The sequence below is a fragment of the Triturus cristatus genome, chromosome 11 (assembly GCF_964204655.1).
Source record: "Triturus cristatus chromosome 11, aTriCri1.1, whole genome shotgun sequence".
Classification (NCBI taxonomy): domain Eukaryota; kingdom Metazoa; phylum Chordata; class Amphibia; order Caudata; family Salamandridae; genus Triturus; species Triturus cristatus.
In genome coordinates, this window is record NC_140594.1 from 1,100,359,711 (window position 1) to 1,100,379,885 (window position 20,175).

General features: G+C 44.1%; 1 protein-coding gene across 8 annotated transcripts in view; it reads right to left on the bottom strand.

The window, feature by feature from the left end:
- The window catches only part of LOC146786068 (dehydrogenase/reductase SDR family member 4-like), a 284,740-nt gene that overhangs the window by 34,768 nt on the left and 229,797 nt on the right, over window positions 1-20,175 (bottom strand). For all 8 annotated transcript variants that reach the window (XM_085635494.1, XM_085635495.1, XM_085635492.1 and 5 more), the window contains exon 8: window positions 16,420-16,554. In XM_085635494.1, the coding sequence (XP_085491620.1) occupies window positions 16,420-16,554 (135 nt within the window). The remainder of the gene's footprint in view (window positions 1-16,419; window positions 16,555-20,175) is intronic.

Sequence of the window (20,175 nt, forward strand, 5' to 3'; positions counted from 1 at the left end):
TCTCCTGATTGCTGAATCGTGCCTGTTGTGCGGTAACGGGTTGGGGAGGCGACGCTGCATCCGATGGTGGGCTCCCCGTCGTCCCTCCTGCACCGGGGGTGAAGAAACGCTCTGAATTCCCGCAGACGCCTACGGAGTGGGTCCGGTCCTTTGTTCTCGGCGGCGTCCGGCTGGAGGGCAACAGCAGCGGCCATTACAGGAGAACCTGAAACCGCCGGCGAGACGCGACAGGCCACCGAGATTCCCAGAAGTAGCGCAACAGTTTCTTTTGGAGTCTCGCCGCTACGCTGCTTTACCACCACCGATGCAACAAATGTATCCCCCCCTGTTGGAAGTTCCTCTTTGATCTCTCGCTACGAAGTGTAATGGAAGGGGCCATCTTTATTGAGTGATCGGCGCTTATACACGGCGCCTGGTTGGACCGTCACTGTGCTGTCCCTGTGCGTGGCGCTGGGCTGGAGGTTGCTGCCCTGTCCCTGTGGTTTGGCGCTGCCTCTCTGGGAGCTGACCTACTAAACGACGCCTGGACATGTATGCTAAAGACTGGGCTCGAGGGTCGCCACACGCCTGCGGATTCCGGGGACAGGGAGCTGGCTATGCCCGTGAGTATCGGCGACGTCCTGGAAGCTTTGGCCGCTATGCGAGCTGCTTTTTGTTCCAACGCTCGTGACCTGGAGCGCCGGCTGGACGACGCTGTGCCCGTTTTCTCCTTGGCTGACCGGACGGGCGGCTGTGCGCGGAGCGGATCGCCGAGCCCAGGACTCGGCAGTCGTGTGCAGCCTCTCCGGGGAGACGTAGAGGAACTGATTGTGAGTGAACTTAACATCACCGCCGCTCGGACTGTCGCAACTATGGAGGACACAGTGCATTCTATATTTGGACGGAACCTAGAGGTTCGCCGTCGGATGCCAGGACTACCACCGCCAGCGGGTATTGCTGACAAGATCGCTCTGCTTACTTTGAACATGTTGCCCGGGAGTGAGTTGCCCAATTTTGGTGGACTATCACTGTACGCCTACCCGTACTGCACTCTTGGGGATAACACTGTCCTGCTTTGGATGGCGATTACTGGCTGTTGCCATCTCTCTGGGTGTTCACATCGGATGCTCTTCCTACTCTACGGGGCTACGCCGCAACTGCATTATGCTGGCGCACTGGCACGTAGGGGTCAGGGTTGAGTTTGTCTTTATTCTTGCCCTGATACCGGTAACTACATTCCTGGGACTGTGCTGGACTGACGAGAACGCTGGACTTTGGGTATGGTTTGCATGGGGGTCCGGGAGGTGATGGCCGGATACACTTCTGTTGATTTTTTCTTTTGTTCTCTTGGGTTGGCCCTCCTCCGTTGATAAATGTTTTGCACCGTTCTTGTGGGTGGGGCAGCCGGGGAACTAGTTTTCTCTGAGTGACCGGGACATGTATCGGTGGTGCTAGAAGACTATTGCGGGGGCTTACGCTTATCAATCATGGCTTGAAGATTCCTTGTTGATATTTTGGATGTTTCGGTTGGGTTTGGCTGCCTTACTTACCCTGCGCGCTGCTGCTGTGGCCCCAGTTCTCTCGTCATACCGGGCATGTTATTACTATTGGGTGTTAGACTACTGTTGCTATTATGGGTGCGAGATGGCGGAGCTGGGGGACGAATAGTGGGCTCCTCCCCACCTTTCTCAATTTTATGAGAGTTTTCGGATTCTCTCTTTTTCTTACTTTCTATATTTCGGGACTCCTTTTCTTGGGCGACAGGCACACTGCTAGGGGGGGAAAGGCCGTAGCCAGCTGCAGGGGTGCAGGGTGGGGGGCACTTGGGGGGTGGGGTTGCTTTCTTTTTTGTTTTTCCTTTTTGTTCTATGGGCCTTCTATTCTTTGTCCTTTCTCCTTCCCTGGGGTTCAGACGTTCCTTTCTGGGTGCCACGCAGCGACTCTGGTGTTTTCTACTGCTATAAGATTATCTATCCTGATTGTTTAACACCAGTATTGACTTGTTGTGCTACGATATCCTGCTTATGTCTATCCTACAAGGAAAACTTTTAAAACTAGACCTCAGTCCTTCTGTAATGTATCCTCTGTGTTTTCAGTAAGTTGTAATGTACCGTATGTGTGAACCCCCCCGGGCTCCTTGTTGACTTGTATTTGCCCCTTTTCTATCAATAAAGGTCTTCAAAAAAAAAAAAAAAAAGATATGGACGAAGTGACAGTGTTGTTTCACAGTTAGGACAGCCAGGGGCATGGCAAGGGACCAGTTCCGGTGCCTGTAGATCAACATGGACCCTACGTTACAGCAGATTTACAAGGTACCACCGAGAAATTCTTAGTTGCTACAGGGGCTATGAATAGCTCTGTTTCCCAATAACTGGTCCCAGGGTCGGCTCTGTCTGGCCAGAATTATGTTTTGGTGGGTTTTTCTGGTGTGCCGGTTGTTAGTCACATTTCCAAGCCTCTTGCTTTGACTATTGGCCCCTTTACGGTTGACTCTCCATTTCTATTGATGTCCAATTGTGGTGAAAACTTACTAGGACTAGATCTGTTAAAAAGGTTGCATGCAACAATCTATTGTTCTCCAGACGGTGATTACATGACTGTTGGTCCACAAGTGGCCTATGCCACACAATGTTTTGCAAAGGATGCCCCTCTTCCCCCCGAGTTCCAAGATGTGTCACGTGCATTATGGGCTACAGGAGACACAAATGTGAGGTTACTCCAGATCCCACCAATCACTATACAGATCAAGGATAATGCTAGACTGCCCCGTATTCCTCAGTACAAGATATCTCAGGCAGGAGAAAGGGCCTTATTGCAGATAATACAGGAATTAATTAAGTCTGGTGTGGTTGAGGAGACAGTGGCGAATGTGTGTAATAACCCTATTCTCCCTATTCTTAAAAAGGCACCCTTGAATTCTTCAGATGCCCACCCCGACGTTTATCGTTTTGTCATTGACCTTAGAGAGGTCAATAAGATTGTGGTTCCTCAGTATCCCGTGGTCCCTTATATTACCACAGTCCTGACAATGATTCCCCCATCCGCAAAATTCTTTTCAGTCATAGATTTGAAAAACGCTTTCTTTAGCATTCCAATCCATCCAAATAACAGATATCTGTTTGGATTTGGAATAGCCGGTCGAAGCTTTAGATACTGTCGTGCTCCACAAGGCTAAACAGAAAGCCCCAGTATATATAGCCGGGCTTTAAAAACACAATTGGAGTCTTTGGAACTTCCCTCTGGTAATGTGTTGCTGCAATACGATGACGATCTCCTTGTGGCCTCAGACACTGAAAACAGTTGTAAAGCAGCCACGGTTAAATTGTTCATAGATTTGGCAAAGCATGGCCACAAGGTGTCTTTATCAAAATTTCAATATTGTCGATGAGAGGTCACCTATTTAGGTCACCTACTGTCGAAGGAGGGTCGCAGACTTACACTGGAGCACATAGCTGCTATCACTAACATGCCTGTTCCTAAGACCCAACGCAAGGTACGCGCATTTCTGGGGATAACTTCGTATTGTCGGCACTGGATCCCGAACTTTTCCTTACAAACAAAACCCCTTCTTTACCTCACCACCAAAGACGTGCATGAACCTTTGCCTTGGGCACCTGCATGCCAGCAAGCTTTTGAACAATTAAAGGTTGCGCTTTGCTCTTCTCCTGTGCTTGGTACTCCTGACTACCAGAAGCCTTTTGTGCTCTATGTACATGAGACAGAAGGTTGCGCGCTTTCTGTTCTAACACAGGTTTTCGGTGTTAAGCAGAGACCCTGTGCTTACTTTTCCGCTATCCTTGACAATGTCGCCAGAGCTCTCCAGCACTGTCTAAGAGCTACTGCAGCTGCGGCAGTTTCTATCAGATAACCGGCAGGGCTCGACCTTGAATCTGATCTCACAGTGATGGTACCCCATGCTGTGGACACGCTTTTGAACAAGACGAAGACGTCGCACCTTACAAGTGCGCGTCTCACTGGCTATGAGCTGACGTTATTTGCTCCGCACATTACCATCAAACGATGCGCTACTTTGAATCCAGCCACGTTGCTACCTCTCCCTTCGGAAGAAACGGACAGTGATGTCCATGATTGTTTACTTCGGACTGAGGCAGAAACAAAGGGAGAGGGTAGACCTGACAGATGTTCCCTTATCTGACCCCAAGGGAAACTATATATTGAAGGCTCTTGTTTGAAACTGCCGGATGGCACTACCACTGCAGCCTATGCAATCACCACGTTACACACTGTAGTTGAGACATCCTGCATTCCATATCAGTCGTCCCAAGCTGCAGAGTTAGTTGCCCTCCTTAGGGCCTGTGAATTGAGCGAGCGATTGGCTGTTAATGTCTACCCTGACAGCCAATATGTTCAGGGTGGCCCATAATTTTGGGCACCTCTGGGCAGAGAGAGGGATCCTGACCTCACATGGGCAAAGAATACAACATGGTCCATTAATATTTAAATTGTTATCAGCATTGACACGTCCTGACAAGCTGGCTATAATAAAATGCAGTGCCCACAAAGCTATCACAGATGATGTTGGGAGGGGCAATGCGTTTGCAGACCAGACAGCTAAGGAGACAGCTAGATCAAAGATGAACAGGATGTTTGTGACAGGTCCTGCTAGATGGGTCCCAGACAACGGGATGTTCGAGGATACAGTAGAAAGTTTGAAGGAAATACAGAGAGATGCGACTATAGATGAACTGGCAATGTGGGAGGAGACGACAGGACGTTTGGACGAGAATGGGTGTTGGACTGACAAGATTGTTGTTGCCCAATGCTTTTGTTCTTCCTGTAGTTACCATGTCCCATTACCCGGCGCACATTAGTGCCAAAGGAATATGCAAGTTACTAGACCCAGTATGGCAGAATGATAATATCTCTAAGGTTGCCACGCATTTGGTGACACACTGTATTATCTGTCTAAAACACAATCTTGAGAAGGGCACCCCTACACCTGCTGGTAATTTTGCACCACCTTCCTTCCCTTCCGAGGTTCTCCAGTTGGATTTCATCGAAATGGAACGAGTAAATAATTTGAAATAAGTACTAGTGGTAATTTGTGCATTCAGTAAATGGATTGAGGCTTACCCTACTAAAGAGAATACGGCCATGGCAACAGCAAAGGCACTTTTAAAAGAGTACTTCCCATGCTACAGATTGCCACGTGTGATCTGGAGTGACAATGGGAGCCATTTCAATGCCAAAGTCATTGATTTGTTGTGGGAAGGGCCTGCAGATTACACAGACGTTTCATGCAGCGAACCACCCCTAGTCAGCAGGCCTTCTTGAGAAGTACAATGGTACTCTCAAACTGAAGTCAGCCAAAATTCATGAAAGTACAGGATTGCAATGGCCAGACGCGTTACCATTAGCATTATTGTATGCGAGAGTGACAGCGCATTCTAGAACAGGGCTGTCACCTTATGAAGTTGTCTTCGGGTGCCCTGCTAATGTCTGGGGCGGTCCAAGACCCAAGGGCTTCTCTGAGATAGAGTGCCCCCTCTTGATAGACTACCTGTATGAGTTGTCTAAAGATCTTCGTTCTCCCCACCAACAGATTAACGCCACACTACAACCAGTACCAGAGGGGCCCGGGCATCGACTACAGGCTGGTGATTATGTTATGGTGAAACATTTCAACGCAAAAGTTGTTTGGAGCCAAGGTGGAAAGGACATGCCCAGGTGATGATCGCCACCCAGACGGCTGTCAAGCTAGAAGGTCAGAAGCACTGGGTGCCCGCATCACATGTGAACAAGGTACCTCTGCCACTTCCAAACGACGCCTGGGTTCAAGAAGGGATCGCCGACCAGGAAGGTGAGCTGGTACCCCGCTTTGTTCTTTTCTCTGATGCCCGGTTGACAGGGGCACAGACGGACGAGGAGAGTGACGTGGCCTTATACGAGGCGATTCCCCCTGAGATAAGGGCCGCCTTAGATGCTCCAGCTCTTGGTGTACAAACACCTAAGTCCCAATGCCCACCTAAGTCTGAATTCTTGCCTCTTGTTGTTGATGAAGAGGTGCCTGGGCGTATCAGGTACAATCTGCGGCCCCGACGGAAGGACAGTGCGCCAGCAGGACAATCCAGGAGTTAGGGAAGGACTTGAGTTTATGGCGCAGGTGCTGTTTTAGATTAGAGTGAAGAATACTGGACACTGGACAGGATCGTTGAGGGACTTTGTCCTGGAGGGAGGTTGCCCTATCCTGAAAGAAGAAGGATTTGTTTCTCAGGAAGGGCCGCAATTTTTTTTCCAACAAGGGATGCATGTTTTATTTTGTTCCATATTCAAAAAACATGCTGCATCACTATTAACTTTAAAATAAATATTTAATTGATTTAAGTCTAATGAATAACATACAAATTATTGTTCTGAAATTGTACTTAAAAATACATTCTCACCTACATCAAGTTTTTAATTATTGATTAATAATTATAAACCCCTTCGCCGCGGAGGTAATTCCCCCGCAGCACCGGGGGGACGGCGGCTGCGGCGCTGTGCTCATGACAAGCCCAGCTCGTCATGAGGCACAGTGGAGCTGTGCTCATGACAAGCTGAGCTCGTCATGACTCCGCCACTGATTGATTCTCCTGCACAGGTGGGGAATCAATCGCACATGGGCTCCACTGTGCCTCATGACGAGCTGGGCTCGTCATGAGCACACAACAGGTTAAAATTGAGGTAGGAAAACACTTTTTTTTAAATGTGATAAGTGTAATAACTGCGTGATCATGATAGACCAAGCCAGGGCTGTAACTACTTAAATACCATAGGCTCAGATGAGGGTTACAAATGCAGTGATTGCCCTAGACCCTAGATCTAGACCTGGATGGTCTACAACTACCGTGATGGCTGTAGACCCTATTGAGGGCTACAACTGCTATCATCAAGATAGGTCTTACTAGGGCTGCAAGCACTTCTGGTCCATTTAGGAGTGCAGCTGATGTGACCACCCTTGGCCCAATCCAGGCAGCATCTGCCCTTGGACTCCTTGGTCCAGGTGGAACCACATCACTGTAACCTAGGGAGAACACCATGTGCAGCTGCAGCTGAACCAGTGCAGTGGACTGCGATTGGATGGGAGCACTGATGGATGCTGCCAGTGGGCACTTCCTATGCAGCCCTGTGGACTTTTTTTCATCACCATAGCCCCGTGAGAAGACACAGATGGAGGGCTTCCACTTCAAACAGAGGCAAGTGAGGATCAAATGTCTAATTTTGGTTTCCACTGCTTGCAGAACAGACAAGCATGGAAGATTATTGAAAATCCTTCCATAAAGCACCCAGGGAAGGACATGTAGGTTTCCTTTGGTAACTAGGAAACACAACCTCGTCACCTCAGTAAAGCTGTACACTTTGAATTAGACACTTTAAATATAGGCAGTTTGCTACCCTGTGTGCTTCTAAGACCCACCCAGAGGTACCAACCCAATAGATGACTCCACACCATACATCAGCCACCCCACAATTCAAACCATGTACCACCCAGGAGTTTAAAAGTATAGTACATCCAACCATTAATTCCATCATACATTTAATGTCATGGGCAATAATCTAAGAAAACATATCAGCACAGTGCCTGTGTGAGGGGCAAAGTGAGCGTAGTTATGCTTGCATGGAAAGCAACAATGTATTTTAGAGACGCTTAATACCTCACAAATGTTTATGAACCATTGAAACTGATCGAAGTCATGCAGAAGTGGTTTAACAGTTTTGTGAGTGGGGTGGTGTCCAGCAATATCAAATCAAGAAATACATATTGCTTGATACACAAAGGTAAACTTACACTTTGGTATAAATTCATGATTATTTGCTATTCTTTTTGTCCAGTCTTTTTATGTGCAGAGACTGCAAGTCTTAAATATACGACTCGCAAATTACCTTTGTGAATAGCATGATAGCATGCAATCGCAAACTTACACAAAACTGTAAGTTTTCCTTTGTAAATCAAGTCCAGAAGGTTGTGAAAACTCCAAATGCTACTAAAAGAGAAAGTATACGTCTTGAGGCATTTGTGCAAGGATAGTGCTGGGGCAAAGTCCAATAGTCTATTGTGGAGCACGTTATCAAGTATATGGCTAAAATGTGGAGTGCTTGTTATTGTCCAGAAATTTGGAATTGAATCTAGATTCAACCTTGTGAAAAAATGCTGCACTATGTCCCAGCACAACCTTTGCCATGCAAAACCTGGCAAAATATGTATGTGGTAATCCTGCAATATTCTGAGGTTTTCAGTGTGGAAAAGGGAAAAATATTTGTTATGACCACGTTATCCCTCATTCCTAGGTGTAGAACTCAGAATGGGTAGGTGATACCACAGCTGGAAAATATCGCACCCAAATAAAATGAACAATATGTCAATCTGTCTCCTTGGCATCCATAGCAATTCGACTTGGGGCTAAGGTTAGCTGACTTCAACCTAAGTGGGGGCCACCAGTGTCACTCAAGCAAAATATTAAAAAGTGTATTTCAAACATACTTTTCAATTTCCATGCTTATGGCATATCAGACCATGCTTCGTCAGTGAAATGGACTGACAATTTGCTACTATTGGGCTCAGAGGTTGCTCAAAGTCACGGCCAATAAAGGAGTGGCAATTATCACTGTTTCCAATCCAGAGACCATCCCCTAAAGCGACCCCATGTGCAGAGGAATACATGGATCTGGGAAGATTGCAAAGTCACCGGGGCACAGACTGGAACCATGAAGTGCCTGAGTTGTTTGAATTTCTACCAATGAGATTGCCAAAGGTCATATTCCATGGATACCTCTAAGAAGGACTTCAATCTATTGTTTTAAAAAAAATAAAACCAAAACCGACCAATGAACAATAGAGCTACCAATCAAGATCTTTCTATACTCCTGGATAGGAGCCTCCTAATGTGAATGACTGCACACCTTAAGGTGTTTGTGGACTGTGTGCCATGCCTGTACAGTGGATTGGAAAATAGGGTTCCACCCTGCAGCATTGCCCTTCCTTTCTTGTATATAATAACCAAGCCCAATACAATAGATAACTAGTTCTTTATTAAACCCATCAGGGTAGATTTATAAGCGCAAATTGATAGCAATTTCTAGGAGGATTGCAATTGATGTTCTGGGTAGTAAACACCAATCTGGAGTACCCTAAAACCCCCAGATTACATTTTGGCATGCAGTTTTCAAAATCCTTAAGCCTATGTTTTGTCAGGTGCACACAAATTAGTTTTTATCAAGAGCAAAATTTCACTCAACATGAATAAGGGAACAGAACAGGGATCATTGCAAATTCAAAATTGAACCCTTAGTTCCAAAGCAGTTTTCACTATCTGCACCTTGCCCTAAAGCAACAATTACGAAGGGGATCATCTGAGGAAGTCATTAGCTTCTGCATCAGTGGACATAAGCTGTCTGACATTATTTTTGTTACAATCTTGTTAAGCAGGATACCTAAGATACTCATACTTTTTGGGACCCATTTAAAGTGAAACCTTCCAAGGATGACCTGTGAGTAAATAATGTGAATTCTGCAAATGGCAGGGACTCGCAATTTAACCCACAAATACAGTACCAAGAGAAAAGCGAAAATTCAGATATTAAGATAAAATCTTAGGGATAATCGAGAACTGTGATTGCGATAAAGTAAGGAAGATGTCATCAGCAAATAAAAATAGCTGCTGCTTCCAATAATTATGCTTATTTGCAAAAATGCATGGTGACTTTGAGTGGTTTTAGAACTAAGAGAAACAATTACAGAGAGAGGAGATATCCCTGTCTGCCACCCCGCCCCCTCATTTTTAAACAGGCTTGAGAAAAATCTTCAACAACTAATCTGTATTGTTGGCTTCATATACCGCCATTTAAACTAGCTCACAAAGCTCAGACCTAGCCCCCTCATGTCAAAGTCCTAAAGATGAATTCCCATTCAACACGATCAAAAGGCTTTTCAGAATTTAAAGAAAGAGCTATTCTGTCATCATGATAATTTCTGACCGGCTTCAATAAGTGTATCATGGCCCTCATATTGTTGCTAGGACATCTGCTAGAAATGAAACCAGCGTTATTTTAATGGACAAGAGATAATATCACTGCTCCCAGACTTTTGACAATTACCTTCGCTTGCATTGTTATAATGACCTTAGCTGTAGCTGGTACACTTTAGAGGGTCCTTATTTCGCTTGGGATAAGCAAGATGAATAGTTGATTACATTTATGGCATAAGTGTCCATGGATTTTGCTTCCCTAAAGACCCCACATTGGTTCCGGGCCACTTTTGCATTGTTGATCTTACATAATTTGGAAGGAAATTCATCATCCCCAGGGCCTTTTTTTATCATCCATGGCTTGCAGTATCTCCTCCTCAGAAATGCTGCCATCTAAGGCATCGAGAGCCTTTTCCATTAAACAAGGCCACCCCATCCAAGATAGAAGACTCTGACTTGAATCTCAGTTTGGTTGCAAACATACAGTTGGGCCAAGAGCCAGGCAAATTCACTCAATGTGTCAATCAGATTAAAAAAAATTACATTTTCATGACTGAGTGTTGCGAAGATGGTCAACAATGTTTGCTATTGCCTAATCTGACAGGCAAGCAAGCTTCCCACCTTTTCCCCAAACTCATATTACTTATTATTCAAGTGGCGCAGAGCGTACTCTGCCTGTCTAGTAAGCATAGCATTCAGATCATATTTTCCTTTGGTCAAATTTCTTATCAGGGTGGGTGTGAGTGTGATAATGTTTCGTAACCACCCTTTCTAGATCCTGTTGATTCCAAATAGTTGGCAGGCAGTGTATTACAGAATATTTCATAATTCTGCCTATAATGCATGCACGAAGCATCTAAAAAAAGGCCTCATTTTCAGCCATGAAGACCATAAGCAGAGATCTTTTTTCTCCTTATCATGAACCATTTTATGCTGAAAGGTATGCATGTAACAATATGTTGCCCATGAAATATTGAGACTCAGATCTGGAGACTGGTCAGAAATGCCTTTCTCAAGGATGGTGAAAGTCACCACATATGAAGGAGAGTCTGCTGATATCCAAAAATATTAAATATATGTGTAGATGCTCTGTACAGCTGAAGTAAAAGCGTATTCTCTTTATATTAGATTCCTAAGTCTCCAGATGTCAGGATGTGCACAACCACCCAATATATTCTTCTAAAGATCTGTGTCTCTGGTATTACTAGGCCTGTTGATGACCGTATACAACTTTATATTCCTGCCAGAATCCATTCAGCCCTACTGACTTGTGTAAAAATTCTAGATAGGTGGGAAAAATGATAGTTCAGGACCTGTGGGAGCATATTCTGAACCAATCACCAGAATCCTTTCCTGCATGGATATCTTTGCTAGTACAAACCTGGATGAGGCCATACTTCCAAAAGAGACATGGGTAATGATTTTCTACTCAATAAAGGCAAGCCACATATTTTGTAAGCAGCCATTCCAGAAGTACACAACTCTGAACCCAAATACTCCTGAAATCTGGCATACAATTTATCCTTTGCCCATATTTCCAACAGCTGAACAATTTCTGAATGTCTTTTAGATATTTCTTTTTGTCTTCTTGGATTGCATCATACTATAATTTCTGATAGAGTTACTCAATATACTTTTTAGGAAGCTTTGTGGAAGTCAATGATAATTTCTGGTTATAAACCTCGTTCAACTGACAGAGAGAACTGATGAAAATGTGTTGTGTTACTGTAATGCCTTTCAAGGTATTGTGGCTTCTTATATATCAGCTGAGGAGTTTCCGTAAAATATTAAAACTCACAATGCTATAAAGGTTTCACCTTTGATCTTTATGCAGGAATTTCATCCAAGATTGTTTCTAACCTCTCTTCTTACTGAACCTTTTGTCCTGTGATAACTGCTGATTTATATTTGTTAGGCAAGCATAGGCAGCATCCTTCCGAAAGCATATGCCATTCAAAGGTCAAGATGTAGGAATATGTTGATAAATCAACATCAAATTCTTACTAAGGGCCAGATTTAGAGGTTGGTGGATGGATTACTCCATCACAAATGTGACTCCATCACAGCCTTACTACACTTGTCATAGGATATAATGCACCTGTAATAAGACAAACAGGGTATCTGCCACATTTGTGATGGAGTAACCTGTCAGCCAAACTCTAAAACAGGCCCTAGGTTTCTCCTGGAAAGAAGGTTTGGTTGTCTTATCATTTTCTTCATGTCCATCCCACGCCAGGTCACTTTTGACCATGATTTTTGGTCACAACTCCTGAATTAAGTTTTATTGTTCGATTACTTAAAATCATTACAATATACTATCATTGTTAAAATGACAACATTAAAAATCCTGTGCATATTATTACAAATTGATGAAGCATAAAACCTGAAAATTAATGTCGACCCTGGCTATAAAGTGCAGATGCATTAGGCTTAAAGGAACATTTTGTCAAGGTCTCTCTTGCTTGATGGCCAACTGGTTTCTTTTTATAACTCTATATTCTGCCTCAAAGTGGCTCGAATTAGTTCTATAAATTTCCCCAGTCGCGCTGCTGTTTGAGCTGTTTTAGCAGAAAAACACAAGTCAGAAATTTCACTGCATCATACAAGACCTTGGGTTCTGCAGATTGGAAGGACTAATCGATGCCTTTCGTTAACTAACTTAGGGCAACAACACAGCAGATGAAACCAGGATTCGCAATAGTAATTGCAGAGACAACATGATACAAGATTGTCCTGCCGGCCCCAGGCTTGATTAAAATCAGCTATGGGTAGTGCAAGAAGTCTCATATAAGGGATTTTTTTCTGGGCCGGGACTGACAGTGCTTGCGCAAAGTAAGGCTGTGGTTTACCCACTATGTAGGAGGAATCCAGTGCTAAGAGATTAGATTGATGGTGTAAACTGTCCAAATCTCTTTCATAGGACATGTTCTTGACTTGTCTGTTCACTGATCTTTTCCATGCAGCAACTGGAATATTTGAATTGTGCAAATTTTGCATGTCTATTTCCAACAATTTTATGCCTACTGTCAACTGCACCTGCCATGGGGAGCCACTTTCTTCAAAAATTATATTGATATGCGTTTTAGAGATGTTGCTGGAGCTCTCAAGGTGCTAATGTAATATTTTACCGTGTCCCCTAAGCAGGTAATATCCGGAAGAGTAAGACCCAGCTCCAACCTTACTCTTGCTTTCCTTGCCTGACGTGGAATACCTAATACCTTCTTATATACAGAAATTTGGTGGCTCGTAAGAAGTTTATTGAAGGCACCAGGAAAGACCAAGTGGCCATAATTAAGGGAGAGCACAACTTTTGCTTTTAAGACTTTCAGAATTGGTTCTACAGTCGGGCTGTGTAGTTTTCGGATGAGATTTCTCAAGCAATAGATAATGCCAGTCCCCTTACTTCTCAAATATTTCAAATGGGCTGAGGGTGTGGCCCCTCCGATATCCTGAGACCCAAATAATTATAACTTTTGCAAGTTTTAATTTGCAGTTCTCCTAGGCGCCCTTGAGCTGTCCTCTTTCGATGGTACTTTCCAAAGGTTATTATCCTGGTCTTCTCCTGATTCACCAGGAGATTTTTCTTTTGATTAAATCTATGCAGTGCTTCTAAGGCTTTCTGTAGGCCTGTCCTAGTATGATCCATGATGACAATGTCGTCGGCATATTGGAGGATTTGGAGCCTCACATTCCCCAGCCTTGGTGTTAGTAGATTTGCCCCCTCCAGGGCTTTCCCCAGATCAGTTGTGTAGATGTTAAAAAGTAAGGGGGCCAAAACGCACCCTTGTTTGAGGCCATTATTAGTTGGAACCTTGGTCGCTACGGACCTTTGGCTGGTTTTAATACATACCCAGGTCACCTCGTACAGGGCAATTATTGCTTTTAAAAGCATCTGTGATATCCCCCAGTTGCTCAGTTTTTCCCATAGCTTGCCGCAATTGACTCGGTCAAAAGCTGCGCTATAGTCCACAAAGTAGCAGAACAACGGTAGTCCCAGTACTAGAATGTTGTCTATGGTGGAGCTTTGGGGCCTGAATCCAGATTGGAAAAATGGAAGGATATTATGATCTTTTACCAGGTTTCTAGTTCCTTCAACAATAGTCTGGCGTATGCTTTTGCTTCTATTTCTAATAAAGCAACCAGGCGATAATTTTCAGGTTTGGTACGGTCGCCTTTTTTGTGGATCGGTATTGAGCCTTTCCACGAGGATGGAACTGTAGACGTGACGAACGCGTACTTAAAGAGTGGTGTTAACTGATCCACCCAGAATCCGTGGGAAGCTTTGTGCACTGCTGCTGGGACTCCGTTTGGGACCAGGGTCCCCATCTACTTTCATTTTATTAATCAGGTTGATGATCTCAGCCTTAGTAATAACCGGATATTTGTCGTTATTATAAGGAACTGGGGTGTTTTGTTGTATTTGAGTATCAGTCATATTCTGCTGTATCGTATATAGTTGTTTTGCATATTTGACCAACTCGGAAGCTGTTGTGACAACTCACCAGATGAATCCTGTGCCTTTTGATTGAAGTGTCTGATTCTTCAAAGTGCCTTTTAGTTTTTGTTTATCTCAATTGAAGCCATATGCCCCTGATCTTTACCATCACCTTCCATCTAAACTTCCATTTGTTTTGGTGCATGGGTGGGCAACCAGAATATGAGGTACAAGAAACATGTAATTGCCAGGCATTGTGGCTGTCTTCAACTCCTGTTTCACTGTGGCGATTCTTCTTCTAGCAAGACTTCTGGTGAAGACGCATCTTCAATCAATTCTTCTTTGTTAATTTGATGTTTATTTTAGAAGCACCTCGATAAGACCAGAGTTTATACTTATGGGGCTGGAAAAACATTTTTCTTAATGTTCAAGCAATCATTTAAGAAACTGTATTCTGAAATATATGCAACTGTTATTTTTATCAGCCAAGATGCAAAAAAAGTCAGACAAGTATGGAAACAATCACATCCTGCCCATTGCCACTGGCGTAATTTGTTCTATTTGTTGAACCATTCGCTGCTGATTTGTAGGGAAGATCCATGTCAGTGATCTTAAGTGTTGAGCAAGTAAGGTTTTTCCACACATGATTTACATATTGTAACAAGGGGTGCAAGGACATCTCTTACTTGATTTCTGGAAAAAGCTACTGAGTTTTGCAATATTCCAGAATACAATTTCAATACCTTTAAAACTGAGAAAGTAAACATAAATCTACCAGGAATAAAGAAGATCTATAAAGGGCATGGAAAGTCCTTTTTTGGTATGATGATCAGACATGGTGTGATAAACGGAGTAAGGCATTGGAAAATCCTATGTAATCTCAGGTTTCAGAACTGTTTGTGCTCCAATTTAGTTTATCAAAATTGTATAGAAAGGTTTGTTTGAACTTAATCTGTTTACTGTGCAAAATTTGGAAGTAAGTAGGGAAAGGTCTGTAATTTTTTTTCACTCTCACCAATTGCGAACAAACACATTTTTCTCACAAATTTGATTATCTCCTCTAGGTAGGTAAAAAAAAGTATAGGAATTAAGACAGTAGGGGTAATATTTTGCTCAAAAAAATAATTTTAAATGGCACAACCATGAATATGTCAGTTAATGAAAGAGTTATGTTTTTTCTAAATTTAAGGAGGCACTTTCAGAGCACACACACCACATACTCTTTCAATATAACAACACATATTTTTATTTGGGGTTTTTATAAATTGCACCTCCACAAAAGTTGTCGGTAAACTGTACACATCAACAACAGATTAAGATGCTAGCACCCCTTATAAACACAACTGTAATTTTAATAACTCCTTTGTAAACAAATGACAGGCTGTTGTCCTCTTCAGCAAGACATAGGAATGTGACAGAAGGAGCATTAATGTGCTGAAGAGAAAAGATGCTGTCCGCCGCCAGTGTCGTAATCAGCCGCTAGGTCTCAAATATTGTTGTAAAGCTATTTCCAGTGCACACATATGACTGTAGTATGTATTGAGGCAAAGTTAAAGACTGCAGTTTGTTCATAGTGAATATAGTTAACACATCCAATTTATGCACGTTTCAGGGGCACATTATTAGAGTATAGATGCCCTGAACTAAGGATATGTTTAAAGAGATCTGTGTTTCATCTACATACACAGAAGTATATATCCCTCTCTCTCCAGTTGTAAGATTTTAGGAGAATTGTAAAAGCTACATCTGTTTGATCCAACACTAGCATTACAGTGTGGTGCTCATTGCCAATTTTTAAAGCAATTTGAAACAGCATCAGTTTTTTTCAAACTTTGTTGTACTGCAATGATCTACTTGGAAATGTATTGTGTTGGATCGTTTTTTTTTGCTAGAAACTGGACATGTTAATCTGACAGAGAATGGATCAAATAATAATGTGCCAGTATTTTGTTTACAGGAATTTATTTGTCCAAAAAGAGGAATATGTCAAATTGTATTTGTACGTGTGGACATAATAAACTTTAACCCGATTATACTTACAATAGAGCTGAACCTGGTCCTCGTAAGTCCAGGAGCCAGTGAGTTTAGCCGGATATTCATCGGATATAATTCTGATGCCAGAATCTTGGTCAAACCAGTGAGGGCCGTCTTACTCACATTGTAGGGGCCAATATTCTGTTACAAGGAGAAAAAGAAGAGTGTTTAGTACTTTAAGGGGATACATGTAGATGATAAAGGTCAATTAACAAGAGAAAACATTGCCCATTTAATTAAAAATCAGGGAACAAATAACAAATGGCACATCTACAGTAACCCTGAACCTAAGAACCTAAGAAACTATGGGGCATATTAACAAGCCCCTATCGCCAAAGGAAGGTCACTTTTAAAGACGTTCCTGTGGCGATATTGAAAATGTAAGGTCCTAGAACGATCCTGGCGAAGATCCTACAATGCTGCGGCTAAGACAGCCTATAGTAGTGCCGTTAAAACATACCATAAATTGGTCCGGAAGTCCAAGGCGATGTTCTCTGCCAACATGATCTCAACCAGCAGCAACCCAACCAAAACCATTTTTGCACTTACGAAAGGAATGCAAAAAATACCATCAGCTGTGAATAGCAGTATATTCTCTAACTCACAATGTGAGACACTGGCTAAATTCTTTATAATCAAGGTGGAACTAATGTATAGCACATTTAATCGGGAGAAGATTCCCACTGACATGTGGGAAAGCCCCCTCCAGGACGCAGCAATCTAGTCCCTTCATGTTTTTCCTCCTATGTCCTCCAAAGACATGAAATCCCTGTCGGTGAAGGTAAAATCAGGCTCCCCGATGACCCTCAGAAACATAATCTCTTCTGAAAATTCCATCACTGCCTCCTATCGGAGGGATGGGAGCTGATCAACAAGTCACTATCATCGGTAACGATCCCCAAATCCTGGAAACATGCTAAAGTAATTCCCTTGCTAAAAACACCGACGTTAGATGTATCTCAGCCGGAAAACTTTTGCCCAATAGCTCTCCTCCCATATTTGGCAAAAATCATGGAATCCTATGTCAACAATATCTTGACTCAATATCTGGAAGTAAATTCAATTTTAGATATGTCACAAAACGTTTTTCGTCCTAGACACAGCACTGAATCTGCACTACTTGCAGTGATGGAGCAATTACGGTCCGCCTTGGATGAGGGCAGAACCTCGGCTTTGATCCTGATGGGTCTGAGCTCAGCCTTCGACACAGCTTTCCATAAGATCCTGCTGCACCAGCTGGAGGAGATCAGTGTCAATGGCAAGGGCCTTGCTTGGCTCTCATCCTTCTTGACCGATCAGTCTTTCCAGGTTTCTGCCCCCGTTTACCTCTTGCATTCACCCTCTCCGGTGTGGGGTGCCTCAGGGATCAGCTCTGAGCCCCACTTTATTTAACATTTATATACGCCCTTTGGCCCTCATGGCCAAAACTCGAAACATTGCCCTGGTGTCATTTGCTGATGACACCCAAATAGTGAGCCAGATCTGGTGGCTCAGTTGACTAATGTATCCACTGCAGGGGCCTGTGTTCGACCTCATGGTCACAGGTTCAAATCTCAGTGGGTCCAAAATAAGTACCATTGAATTGGGTAACAATAAACATCTGTTATTCAGCACCAAGACACCCTGTCTAGCAATTCCAATCAGGACAAGGTGAAATTTCAGGAAGACCTCACTGCCATCTCTCAATGGATGGCCAACAACTATTTACAACTAAATTCCTCTAAGTCAGAGGTTCTTCTGGTAGGTCAAGACTCCCATCTGTGGGGCAGTCAATGGTGGCCCGCGGCCCTTGGAATCCCCCCCACCAGTCAATGGTGGTCCACAGCCCTTGGAACCCCCCACACTCCAAGTCCATGGTCAAGAACCTGGGAGTGCTAGTGGATGATGTCCTCTCATTTGAGGGGCATGCTAAGGCAGTGGCCGGCACCTATTTTGGCCTTCTACTTTTTGATGCACCGATTAGATAGATGATTGTCCAATCAACCATGTTGTCAAGGTTGGATTATTGTAATGGGCTGCTATTGGGTGTTAATAAATCCATGATCAAAAGACTCCAACGAGCACAGAACACTGCTGCCTGTGCGCTCTTTGCACTACCAAAGTATTGCCATGCTTCAGACCTTCTTCGCCAGATTCACTGGCTACCTATAGAGAAGAGAGTCTACTTCAAAGCCCTATGCATTACTCATAAGATCCTTTATGGCCTGGCTCCCCAAATTTTGAATGAACTATGCTCTTTGTATGTCCCCACTTGAGCCCTGAGTTCTGCAGACTTGCACTTAGCTCGTGTACTGCGGGTGCACAGGGCATGACCAGGGGGGTGGTAGTTCCGGGCACCTGACCTCTGGCACTCCATCCCTCTGGCTGTCCATAGCATGCAGGACCAAGGATCTTTAGGAAAATGATCAAGATGTGGCTATTCTCCAGTTACTAACCCCCTTGATCTCTCTGCCTCTGCTAGCTTTAGCGCTTTGACGCCTTGTTGCTGGGGCAGACATGCACTCTACAAATCCGGATAACATAACAAATTAGCATATGATTCAGAGTGCATTTTGCAAAATGTGTATTGTGTTGAGTGTATTTGTATAGCACACAACTCACCTCAGTTGGTTACTGGTGCTGAAGCAGGAGCTGTATGAGCTGAGCCAGTGATTACCATAGTCTCACATGTTGCGGCTAGTCCTCCTCCCCAGAGATAAGCAACAAGAGCCATTTGGCCTCTACCGGTACCTCTACACCCATGATGGAGGCCATCATCCCCCACCACCAACCAGCAGGAAGTATCACTGGGCACTCCGATATTAAGTGATAAAAGATCCCCTCCAGCCTGCACGCCCTCTGGCACAGCCCATCGTCCACTTGCCTGAACCGCTGTAGATCCGACCTGGAGTAGTACACCCGGTGAAGAATCTTCAGCTGGATCAATCAAAACCTAGCACGTATTGCCACCTCCATCAGGCCTTGCATCGCCTTCATCCAATCCTCATCCTTGAGTGAACCCAGGTCCCTCTCCCATGTTACCCTCAGTGGGCCCACTATGTCCAGTGAGTTGCTTATTATTTTCCTATAGATAAGTGAGACAGCCTTCTTTTGTAATAGGTCTGTCAGTAGTCAATCCTACAAAGGTGAAGCCTCTTCCAGAGTCTCTCCGTCCTGAATATGTTCCCGGAGGGCATGACCTAGCTGTAGATATTTTAACTATTCCCCCTTCCCCATCTCAAATTCAGTTTGTAGGGTAGAGAACTTAATATAGACCTGTCCTCTCCAGCTATCTCCCAGGTTCTCTAGGCCTAGCAGCTGCCATTTATGAAAACTTTGCAACTCTCCCAAAGAGGGGGGGGGGGGGGGGTCATCCCTGTGAGCCTCCCTTCCCAGCCTAAATGTTTTCTTTTTACTCGCCTTGCCAATGCCACTGACCTGGTATGCTGCAGCAGGCCCCTCATCACCCTTTTGGTATATAATAACGGCCTAGCCCCTGGATCCCATGGTTACTCATACACTCTGTGGGCCGGCTCTGCTCGGTCCCCAAATACCCATCCATTTACTGTGGCCAGGTGGGTGCCCCAATAGTAGGTCCGGATATCGGGCAATGCCAACCCCCATCATAGACCCCCCCCCGCTGAAGTTTGCATAGTGTTTAGCGTAACTCGCTCTGGCTTCATAGCAGGGTTCGTATCGCGGCCTCCACCCTCCGAAATAAAATTGGAGGGATCTTATACAGCGTATTTTGAATGACGTGGAGTAAATGTGAAGGATCATCAT